The sequence below is a fragment of the Polyodon spathula genome, chromosome 12 (genome assembly GCF_017654505.1).
Source record: "Polyodon spathula isolate WHYD16114869_AA chromosome 12, ASM1765450v1, whole genome shotgun sequence".
Classification (NCBI taxonomy): domain Eukaryota; kingdom Metazoa; phylum Chordata; class Actinopteri; order Acipenseriformes; family Polyodontidae; genus Polyodon; species Polyodon spathula.
The window spans coordinates 3,318,119-3,330,657 of NC_054545.1; the positions used below are offsets into that span (position 1 = coordinate 3,318,119).

Consider the following 12,539-nt stretch of genomic DNA (forward strand, 5'->3'; position numbering starts at 1 on the left):
GGGGAAACACTTAAATGTCTTGGAATGGCCTAGTCAAAGCCCAGACCTCAATCCAATTGAGAATCTGTGGTATGACTTAAAGACTGCTGTACACCAGCAGAACCCATCCAACTTGAAGGAGCTGGAGCAGGTTTGCCTTGAAGAATGGGCAAAAATCCCAGTGGCTAGATGTGCCAAGCTTATAGATACATACCCCAAGAGACTTGCAGCTGTAATTGCTGCAAAAGGTGGCTCTACAAAGTATTGACTTTGGGGGGGGGGGGGGGGGATACTTATGCACGCTCAAGTTTTCTGTTTTTTTTGTCTTATTTCTTGTTTGTTTCACAATAAAAAATATTTTGCATCTTCAAAGTGGTAGGCATGTTGTGTAAATCAAATGATATAAACCCCCAAAAAAATCAATTTTAATTCCAGGTTGTAAGGCTACAAAATAGTAAAAATGCCAAGGGGGGTCAATACTTTCGCAAGCCACTGTAAATGAACCATATTTTCAAAGTCTTTACTCCAGTCTTTAAATTAACTCCCATTTTTTTGAAAGATGGTAAAACGCCTGTTAGTTTTACAAAACTAAAACTGAACTACTAAGTTACGCATTTCAAGCTCTCTTCAGCACTCGCAGTGTGCTTGGGGTTTCATTTTGTAACATTTATGTGTTTTTTTCTCCTTTCAAAAAAATATATAGGAGTTAATTTAAGAATGGAGGAAACGCTTTGAAAATAAGGCCCTATGTCTCTGTTGTTTTATGTAGCACCTTTCATTACAGAGCAAGTGAAAGCGTTTCACATGTTGGTTAAAACAGAAAGCATGCAGCATCAAGAAGCAGTAAAAATGATAATATAACAATAACATCAATAAAAAATAAAAATAAAATAGAACAAAAGAAGAACTATGAAAGGCTAAAACTATAAAAGTAACCCTTTTAGAGTTGACCGACGCAGCATATCTAACAGAAGAGAGCAGCGAGAGCCACACTGTGGGGCACTGTAGCAAAGCACACTGCACTCACTGGAAGTGCTTCACGATGAGCCCCGTGTCGGAGATCTCCTTGGGAATTGACGTGATCATCAGCGTTCTCGCCACCTTCTCATCCTCTTTGTACTCCAGCTGCACTGAGTGGTGCGCCATGCAGAGCACGGTGATAATAAAATACAGCAGCGCAAAAACACTGTGCAGCCACAGGAAGCGATCCCTGTGAGAGAGAAGGACCAGGAGAGGCACTGATGAGGAGTGTGCAGAACCACTTAATATTTCATGCTCGATTCAATCACATTGCTATTCAGAACTTCTGCACATAGTACTTCTTACACTAGGGTTCTATCAAGATTTGTCATTTATATCCCTACCTGCAGAGAATGAGTCAGTAATCCCCAATACAGAAGCAATAGACCACTTTGTGCTTTAATTCGGCATCTTAAACAACTTCTAAAAAGCCTCATGCATTTGATCTTTTGTGGCTCTGTGTTTTCTCTTACTATTTTAAATGACTTGCAAGTGTGGTCTATTAAAGCCTTCAATTCAATTAGACAAATCACTAATTTGCCTATTTTGACAATCTTCTACAAATTTTACAGTGGTTTGACTTCATGTGCACAACAAATCAAAACAGAAGCAATGGGGTGATCTAATACATTTGCACGCTATTTTATATGTAGCTATTGTAACATGAGTGGGTGCAACAACAATGCAATAATAAAATAACTTATTTTTATAGGGTCAACACTGCCACCCCTGTTCTTTAACGATGAGCTCACTGGCTTGCAATACAGGCTGTGATGTATTCAAGTTTCACCATTGAAACCCTGGTTTCCAGTTTTACAAGCCAAGCTCAAATAGGAGCACCGATTTTACAGAACCCTCAGGAAATAGTTTCCATAGCAATGCACTTCTCCAGCTAATAGAACTATTCAATTTAAAACAGAGAGAGGTCTCCCCCTTGGCATAAAGATCACTTTTCCCATCAAACACTGAATGTATTTATTTATTGAACGCTGAAAGAGGTTTGGACATACTGTGCAGGAACATTAGCTATAGTCGTCCTTCCAAAATGCTGAGGGCTGTCTCCTGCAATGAAACAAACAAACAAACAAAGCCCACGGTTACTGTTTAACAATACAACCGTCTGTCTTCATAGACTGTATCTGAAACTGACTGGGTGATGAAAGACGAGAGGCTGTCTGTGCTTTGCTTGAGACTGGCCTACCGTGGTTTTTTTCCACCATCAGCACAGCAAGACACATGGAAGTGAACAATACACACCTGTGTGACTCAGTTATTCGAGGCTTCCTAGTATGTGTCACTCACCCAGCAGGTTCCCGGAGAAGTTTACAGGCAGGATGACGGCGATGGAGAGGGCACAGACAATAACCATGAGGACCAGGATGTGCCGCTGGAACGAGAGGTAGATAGTGGCATCTATTCCGCATTTACTCTGAATCTCTTCGTCTCTGAAACAAACCAAAAGGAAATGCACGGGTACACGTGGAAGCCTTGTACAGAGTTCAACAAAGAAAACAGCAAAGACAGCAAGGCACCCTAGACTTCCAGCACAGAGCAGTTCTGACAGCTGATGCACGAATTAGTAATAATTACAGTCTGACCTGTCTAGATCGCTTTCTCCAGATGAGAAATAGTGCAGCTGAATATTTATGTTTACTTGCTATGATTTATTTGAGAACTATTGATAGAGAACTTACTGCTGTGTCACTGTATATATTTGTAATCAATCAAATCAATGAAATCATTTTGATATAGCGCCTTTCATGGCGAGCCATCTCAAAGCACTTCACAATCAAATCAACAAGACAAGACCAAACAGTAAACATGTATAAACACGAATAATGCAGATCAAGGCTGGCTCATTAGCATACTCAATGCGATCTTGTTTTGAAAGCAGAGATAACTCACTCTTCACCAGTTTGCTACGCTATCAGTTACTATTCCCACTGCCTGAGCTATGCTGCGCGTATACTGAGGAATGATAAATTCTTAATCTGTGAAAACCACACCCTGCACTGACCTCATGTGATAGATCGATGAAAGCCAAGAACAGAAGCCCTGAAAATAAAGACAGAAACAAATGGAAGAAACAGTAAATGAATAAATAAAGCGAATTAAAACAGGACAGCCCCTTCTGGATAACATCCCTCTGACAATTGCTGTAACCCACAAGTAATAATTCTTTATTAGCAACTCTTTAATACGTCTAGTCAGTTTTATTTTATATCTTGCAATTCTTTTATTATTTCCTGTGACATCAGCGTTACTCCCTGTAATAATAAATGAACACAAAAGCCGAGGTTAGCCTTTATCGGGAGCTGCGAGCAGCGTGACACGCCGTTTGCAGTCTGTTATCATTGGTCTTCGTAAGCAACGGGCTGCTGTTCACTGGTCAGACTCACCACATCTTTAGTCTCCATGTCAGAGGGACTGGATTCAGAGGGGGGAGGCGATTTCTCCTTCTCGCTCGGCTCTCCATAGAACAGAGATGTGAGGCTGAGGGGCAATTAGAAGAGCTTTAGTTTGGTGTGAGAGTCCCCATCCTACCAGAAATGCAAGAAGAGCCCCATACCATTCTGAAACACTGATTGACTATCCCAGGATGTGCCTTCATGTGACCCGTCACCTCTTACATCCCTCCCATTGCCATGCTGTTGCAAGACCTCCATTTCATCCAGGTGCTAGAACCCCCAATGTACTTGGATTGGTTAAAGCTTGTACAAAACTGTACAGAAAGGGATTCCTCAGGGTCCACCTTGATTATCTACAGGTCTGGCATTCTGCATGCTTCTTTCCCATCACTGTGTTATCCAACCAAAAAAATTAATAATAATATCATTATTAGGCAAAGTTAGAAAAAGGTATATGGGTGCCATTATTTGCTTATGTTAATAGAAAGAAAATCTTGTGAAAGTTGGTAAACTTTTCTTCAGTAGAAATCAGTATGCTCAGCAATGATTAACCCACAGTGCACACCAACAAATAAGGGACAAACGGAGGGTGTTAGTGGCTGGAATACCCCCTGACAATACTAGTATAAGCTCTTTGGTAAAGGGAAACAGAGCAGCGATCCAAGAATTGGATGGATTACTGAAAAGCGCGCTTTTAAATCACAGCAATTGAATTATTAAAGTGCATCTCTTTCCAGTTCATCCCACTGAAAACACAATGTGAATGCAAGGGGAACTGGGAGTGTCAGCACCCAGCCATGCAGAAACAAGCTGCACTGAACCCCTGCTGCACAGAGTGCTGCTACAGCTCCAAATCTCCACACCGTCGTGCAAACAGGTCACATCCAGAGGAACGGGAGGAATCTCACTGCTTGCGTGTGTGCAGTATGGACGCTGCACAGTCAACGCCTTCATTCTCTGCTCTGGGTGTCATCCCCTTTGAACAGCACTACTCTGAGGACTGAGCTGAGACCACTTGCAATACTATCAATATCTTCAAAGCAAATAAGTCCTTTAGTGGCAAACAGCAAAGCTGAAGACATCAGCGTGGGACCTTTACTGTTCAGTAGCTTACAGGGAATGTGTGGGCAATATGATCAACAGGGATCGTGATTAAACAGGACTACTATTAACACACAGGAAGCATTCCAATCCGTGTACAATGTACAGGGTGAGAATAGCATTTGGACTAAGTGGGACTAACAGTAAAAACAAATAAACATGACATGGTCAGAGAATACGGACTCAGTTTGCTCCCAGGCAAATTTCACACTTCTCATGGTGTTAGACTGTGACAGAACCGACTTCCCCAGCCACAGCAGGATGGAACCTGTTTGCCAGCTGATCAGATTTTTATCCTGATTTCCCAAATGTACCGCCAACCCCAAAATAAAAAGGCTGATTACTCGTAAGAGTTCCAGCGGTGCCAGGCTACATATCTAGTGAGGAATGGAAAAAAAAAAACAGAAATGGGGTGAATTTGTTAATTACAAAATCAAAGCATTTGTATCAAGTAATGTTACAATGTATTGTGTTTATTATAAACATACAACTGAGACTCATTTTAAGTAAAGTGAGAAACTTGGTTAACATGGCACCTCCTAGTGGATTGTTGTGGAACAGCCAAAGTAAATACACTGAACTACAAATCACTAAGAAATTTTATATACTCACACACACACACACACACACATATACATACACACACACATACATACACAAAGAAATATATGTATTATTGATACATATATTTATTCAAACACTAACAGAAATGCATGTGCTGTCACACGAAAATACTGTCTCGGGTAAAACCAAAACATGGACTGAACTTCCCAATTCCATTCCCCAGCTCTCTATAGAGACCAGTCATATAAAGAGATGACTTACTATCACTCTCTGTGGGGCTACAGAAGTATCTCTGTCCATTCAGTATTTAAAATGTCACAATAGCAGTAAATGGGTTTTCAAAAAGTCATCACACAATGGCTTCTGCAACAAGACCTTTACGAAAGCCTTTAATGAAAGTAATTCAATGATTGTGTGGAATACCAACTGGTATGCCGGTACTTTCTCACAATGAAGCATTGTATTTGCTTTTGTCAAATAAGGATGTGCCTTTTGCCTTTCCTGGGATGGAAATACGACTCGTATTGCAGAGCAGTTTAGCCCACTCCAGGTTTTACTACCAGCTTGGTTAGCCCCAGTGTATAGGTACAGCAACAAGCTCAGGTGCGTCTTATTAAAAAGCATGAATGGATCCAACTGCTATGCAATGGGAGTCTGATACCATCCTTGCTTTAGGGTTGTTAAAGAAGTACAAGAGCACTATATTCAAACCAAGTAAGAACAAAAAAAAAAAACATTCTGTAATCCGGTATTCAGATCCGATGGTAGACCACAAATTATAGACTGAAAACAATTTCAAACTAAAAGGGGAATCTAACGCTGCAGAAAACCAGGCTTCTTAAATCTATCATGAACCATTACTTCAAAGCTAAACATTATTGAATTTGCTTGTAGTTAATGTTCTATCCAGAAGGTGGTGCTGTTGCTCTTACTTTACCGAGGGATGATGCTATTGCTTTCAATTCCTGTTAGACACAGTGAGAAGACGACCTGGGACAAATATAGTTGCATTTGATATTTTATTTGTAAAGACCAACTATTTCAAATAGTTGAAATATTTAATATAGATGCTCGAATAAATAAGTTGCAATTACCACATGATGGTTGAGGAGGATTTCTAACAAGGAAAATGTTAAACACGTTCAATTCAATAACTTCAATAACAGGCCATTGAACCAGAGGTTAAAGATATTTCATTATTGTCAAATATTTACCCACTGAAATAAAATATTTAAATTAATTCAAATTAAATCTAATTGAAACTGAGCAGTTTCCAAAAAAGATAACTGAGTGGTTAACAAGAACAAGGCTTACCCTCCTTAGAATGCAGGGTAATAATTAGGCTGCTGTATGTCATAGTTACATATTTATGTATTTCATTGTATTTCAACTACTTTACTCATATTTAAATATTTTCAAATAGTTACTTTTCACAAGCCATATTTATAACTATATTTATCCCAAGTCTGGTGTGAAGGTCTTGTTAACTTAATATAGATTTCACGACTAGATCCACTGACACACCAGTAGAATAATCCTGGATAGGGAATTCTTCCAGGACTGTCCACACACACACGTGTGTGTGTGTGTATATATATATATATATATATATATATATATATATATATATATATATATATATATATATATATATATATATATATATACATATAACACTGTACACATAGCTCCGTTCTTTACCTGTCATTGTCCATTATCAATGCCAACCGTCCATAATCCCATGCTGCTTTCCGCAGGCACGAGAACACTAGGAGCAGCACCTGCAGAACACAATGCAAGGGTTCAGTCAGCCACTCCTGCTCTTTACACACCACAGATTAACTGTCTGCTCACATGATGCACAGAGGTATGCAGCTCTCGCCCACCACATCATGTCTCACCTCTCCTGAAGCCCCCCTTTCTCTGGGGGCTTAAATAGGAATCAATGTGAAAGTTAGGTCTGGAAACCAAAATCAACAGCAAAACAATGTAGCCTTGGTTAGTCCACCTTCAAGCTAAACCACCATTCAGTACATTTTTAAAGACATCCTTTCAACTGCTTTGAACCTCTGCATTATTTTAAAAGCTAAACCCATTTGGCCTGGCCTTCAGCTCAGACAAAGCAAACACATAGACACATACAGACAAGCTTCAAAGAAATGAAAGTGCCTTCCAGCTCGATCAATAGGAGGCAATTTGTTCAAATCTATTTTTAGGCAAGAAGTATTTAGAAAAAAAATAACCAGTGTGTGGGATGAATACAAGTGTGCGATTGATTTCTGAACGATCTGCATACTGAGGTTGTGTTTGTCTGTCTCTATCAATATGCACCTTAACAATAAGGATATATTTCTATCCTGCCCAAGATAGGAAAAGCTTTTAGAACATAACAGGTTTGGGAACAAGACAAGGCCATTCTGCCCATCAAGGCTGGTCCCTTGTTAGCACCACATTGACCCCGACTCGAGGGGAGGATCTCATTTAAAAGAATCAAGTCTCTTTTTAAATGTTCCCAGTGTTTCAGATCCTACTGCATCGCCTGGTTGGCTATTCCATGCATTTATAACTCTCTGTGTACCTTTCCTTCTAAAATTACTTTTACTCAGCTTCCAGTCATGCCTCTTGTTCTACTCTCTGTGCTAAATCTGAAGCAGAGTCTTGGGTTAACAAACTAGACCATTCATGATTTTATAGACTTCAATGAGATCCCCTCACCAGCCAGAGGACAAAGTTGATGGCGAGGACAGTGGGCACGCCCCCGAATGGCAGGCCCTGCAGGACGGAGCTGTGGGCCCGGGTGCTGTAACACCGCTCCACCGTCCCATTGTCCGTCCCCAGGGTGTCCAGGAAACTCAGGAAGTCCAGGCTTGTGTCGCGCTCATTCCCAGAAGCCGGGACAGCAGAGAAGTAAGAGCCTTCCATTTGTCCTCCTTCTCCGTCCGAGCCGGGTCATATGAGCATCACTCTGGAAAGCAATTTCAGTATTGGTTACTGTTCACTTGGGCAACTTCTTTGTCCTCATATAAAGACTAGAAGCGACCTTTTTGTATCCATCCCCATATGAGATAGCCATGCATGAAAGGGTTAATGGACAAGGACTGAATTTCCAAATCATTGTGGTTTATTAAAATGATGGTGCAATTATAATCCTTTCAATACTGATAAACACCACTGCTCTGGAACTCTCAATGTGGTCCTCCATCCGCTCCCTTCACTGCAGTGTTTTCTGGCCACCTAAACACACACAGACAATCCACACAGACAAACCTGATTTATTTTAATTTGGTTTGCAAGTGCAATTCCAAATAGCACACACAGAAGAGCACGGGTTTGATTTTTTTGCCGATCCACAGATATTTGGACCTACTTGCTCACCTCCAGGTCAGTAGATGGAAAGGTCGATGAGATCTTGACCGGCTATGGGACGGTTTTTTCCTGACTTTTACTTGCACTGAACTGATCCCAGGATCTCTGCTAACAGGGTTGCTCCTGTGGCAGTTGCAGTTGCAGAAAGCAGACACCCATTAAATACACATAGAGAATAAAATCACACCATTATAAAACTTGATTTAAAAGGAACTAAAATGAAAAAGACATGTGCCTTTTCTGCATTGCTCCATTAAAAAAGCAGATTCATGCTCACTGCAGCTACCTCTTTAAAACACAAGAGCTGCTCCAGCTAGCCGAGGACAGTGTTACTAGTGGAAGTTTTACATCACAACGTTTCTGGACACACTCCTGCGCTAGTAATTGTGAAACCATTTACCCCCATATAATAACCCTGATAAAGGCTTCCACACATACAACCATGGCAACACAAAACCACAACATGGAATCTACTGGAGATTGGATTTCCCCAGAAGCAGTACAAAGTAATAAATCAATTACAGCAGCAGAACTAAAATACTGTCCTGTCCCCCATCACTGGGGCTGAATTCATCACGCAAGGTCACCCCATCTTACTAGATATACATTTCATGTTCAACACAGCGCCCAGGACCATCTGAGTATCGGAAATTTGACACCGGCAATAAGGGGAATAACTGGAAATATGCTTGTCTTGAGATTAGCTCAGCAAATCAATCAATACACATCAAAACAGCAACACTGCTGCAAATACTTTAGAAAGTTTATTTTAAATTGGGCAAATTGCTAAATGGCCAGCATTACAGTAACTTGGCAGCTGTGTGCCCTCTCTGGGGATGCGCTCTGTCATTGTGAGCATTTCAATATAACTATGTCACAGCTCAAGATGGATTGCTGGCGCAGTGAAGATATATTATATTGATCCGTGGGCACATTCGATAAAATAAAACATCTATTTCAGCAAACTTTACTTAGTGAAAGAAAATACATTTAGAAAATGAGTTAACCCTTTAACTTCATATCCAGAGTCTCCTATCAGCCGCTTATCCCCAGGAACGCCCTGGTGTGTCTCTATATCCAAATAAGCATTACAAATACACACAATGGGCTGAATGTAAAATGAGTTCGCTGCTATGGGACTGGAGTAAAACGCTTGTTAACAAGAACCCATTCCTGCTAGACACAATTACAGAAATAATAATCCACTATCTGCTGTTGCTGTTGAAATTGTTCCTGTGGTATGTACTACTCAAAACAGCTTTAAAAATATTAATTATTTCTTATTTTCATTATTTCACCTCATATTAAATCATGAAGTTTCAGTGTACTGGTGATTGCTCTGGGTGCAATGACGGACGGATAGACGGACGGACACAAGCCAAGACTCTCACCCCTCTCTTGAACCAGCATGATAATCTGAAAACCAGCAGTGCCAGCTTTCAGCAGGTTAAATCAGTACTGGTCAATCTTTCTGGAATCAATCAGGCATTTATTTAATTTATTTTTTTTCCCTCAGAAGCATCAAAAAGCTTTACAGCATTGATATCACTGATATGCTAATATACTAAAATGACAAACTCCATCCTCACAAACCTAATATGCAACAGAAAACACACAAGCAAAGCTGTGTTACACAAACATCAATAAATCACCAGACGACAAGCTGCTGCAAGGTCATACAGCAAGTCACTGAACAGAAAGATCACTGTATAATGTGCAGCCTGCCTCTCCCTGAAAACACACTTTGTAAACTCTGTGTCAGGAGTTACATAAACACATACAGGTAATAATAGGAGAGCACTTCTGTAAGGCAACGTTTGTGTGCTTTCAGTACGGTAGTGATTGAGCGTTCAGGATTAGGAGGGATAACGAGTTCAGGATCAATGATCCGGCAATCCAGCCTGTGTTACAGTTCCTACTATATTAATAACACGGGGAGAGTCGGGCAGGCTAGCACAGCTTGGGGGTGCAATTATGATCAGAGGGGGGCAACGATACTCAGTCATAACGTGACACTTATAGAGGGCACAGCCTGACTGTGAAATCAGCGCAGTTAAAGAAATAATGAAGCGGAACACACTGAAAGCCAGTTCCCCTCCACCCCCTCAGTCCAGCATGTTCATTGGGCTCAGAGCAAATTCAAAATGTAGATTTCAGCTGCTGTGGTGCTTTGTGGAGGGCGTGCGTGCTGGCACAGGGCTGAGAGTCCCTGAACTCATTGGAAGTCTATTGTTTCCACAGCTCTCCATGTCTTGCTGAATGATTTGTCTGCTGGATCAGTGAATTCTCTCCAGCACAGTGCAATAAAAATGTGCTCTTCAGTGAGGGCATGTCCAAGGCCACTCTCAGTGAACACAACAGCAGTTTCTGCACTGCGTTTACTGGATCCAGGGTGCTCAGTGGTCAATCGGACAGCTTTTTTTTGTAGAATTTCTGCTCATATGTTGTCTATTTGGAAGCAAACGGTAAAATTAGATTGTCGAGACAGCTAAGGGGAAGCATGGCGTCTGTGTTTATAAAAAGTATTTTATTTTGTAAGCAAAGATTCTTTATTTATAGTTAATTCTTCTCCAAAAGTTGAATATTTTGGCCATCTTTTTTAGATTTGTAAGAGACAAACATATAGATGTGTAATCATTTTTAAAACACAAAACATATTAACCTCAATATTTTGTTAATGCATCCCCATGTTGAAAAATGATAGCATTTGATGCTCGCTAAACCTGACAAGTACACATATACTGTGGGCTGTAGGCTGTATGGTTTGATAAAGCTTGTAAACACAGCAAATAAGACAACAGTCAAATGCAGTAACCTGTAGGATTGTTTTTATATTGTAACCTTACCAGCAGCAATGTCTTCCAACATCTCTATTAATAACACAGACCAGACGAAACGCAAGCACTTCAGATTTAGACTGAACCTTTACATAAGGGTCGTGTATTTGTAAAGGTGACAATGTTACATTGATTGGATTATACTGTATAGGAGCAGTGGTGATATATGTATGTGTATATATATATATATATATATATATATATATATATAATTAGAGGCTTACATCCTAAAAGGATGCTTTACAATGAATAATATCTTTGAATGGGACAGCAGCGATGCTGCAGCAAATGCCAGTTCAGACATAAATCCAATTTTTACAGCAAAGGAAACAAACTGTGATCCAGCTGCGTCCTGAGCACAGCTTTCACCAGGTTCACTCCAGCTATCCAAACCACATCCAACACACAACAGTAACGCCTGTAGTGATACTCAGTGAAGTCGAATCGTTTCTCAAAAAAAGATCTACAAAGTCTGTTTCAGTACTGCAGCATATTATACCACCAAGTGTTTTACTGGGCCTTTAATTGCTCTGCTCCCTGCCTTTGAACTCCGTCCCAAGCCATACCAGGAAAGCTGGCGTAGTGAAATCTTTTATATCAAATGTAATCAGCTGGATAGATTGGCCAATGTCTTCAGATGCTACTACAATACAATTCAATATAAATGTATTTTTATATAGTGCCTTTCACACCACGGCATCCCAGAGTGCTGTACAAAGTTAAAAACAAAACTAGGAGAGTTCATATATACAGCGCACTAGGAGAGTTCATATATACAACGCACTAGGAGAGTTCCTATATACAACGCACTAGGAGAGTTCCTATATACAATGCACTAGGAGAGTTCATATATACAACGCACCAGGAGAGTTCCTATATACAACGCACCAGGACAGTTCATATATACAATGCACTAGGACAGTTCATATATACAATGCACAAGAAGAGTTCCTATATACAATGCACTAGGAGAGTTCCTATATACAACGCACTAGGAGAGTTCATATATACAACGCACTAGGAGAGTTCCTATATACAACGCACTAGGAGAGTTCCTATATACAACGCACTAGGAGAGTTCCTATATACAACGCACTAGGAGAGTTCCTATATACAACGCACTAGGAGAGTTCATATATACAACGCACTAGGAGAGTTCATATATACAACGCACCAGGAGAGTTCATATATACAACGCACCAGGAGAGTTCATATATACAACGCACCAGGAGAGTTCATATATACAATGCACTAGGAGAGTTCC

General features: G+C 40.3%; 1 protein-coding gene across 2 annotated transcripts in view; it reads right to left on the reverse strand.

Moving 5' to 3' along the window:
* The window catches only part of LOC121324526 (calcium permeable stress-gated cation channel 1-like), a 37,852-nt gene that overhangs the window by 13,146 nt on the left and 12,167 nt on the right, over positions 1–12,539 (reverse strand). The window contains exons 2-9 of one of the 2 annotated variants that reach the window (XM_041266525.1): positions 7,788–8,037; positions 6,774–6,853; positions 4,853–4,885; positions 3,399–3,492; positions 3,017–3,054; positions 2,302–2,444; positions 2,010–2,061; positions 1,007–1,189 (exon numbers count right to left, since the gene is read on the reverse strand). In XM_041266525.1, coding sequence (XP_041122459.1) covers positions 1,007–1,189; positions 2,010–2,061; positions 2,302–2,444; positions 3,017–3,054; positions 3,399–3,492; positions 4,853–4,885; positions 6,774–6,853; positions 7,788–7,994 — 830 coding nt within the window. In that variant the 5' untranslated portion in view covers positions 7,995–8,037. The remainder of the gene's footprint in view (positions 1–1,006; positions 1,190–2,009; positions 2,062–2,301; positions 2,445–3,016; positions 3,055–3,398; positions 3,493–4,852; positions 4,886–6,773; positions 6,854–7,787; positions 8,038–12,539) is intronic. The other variant, XM_041266526.1, reaches the window with a different exon arrangement.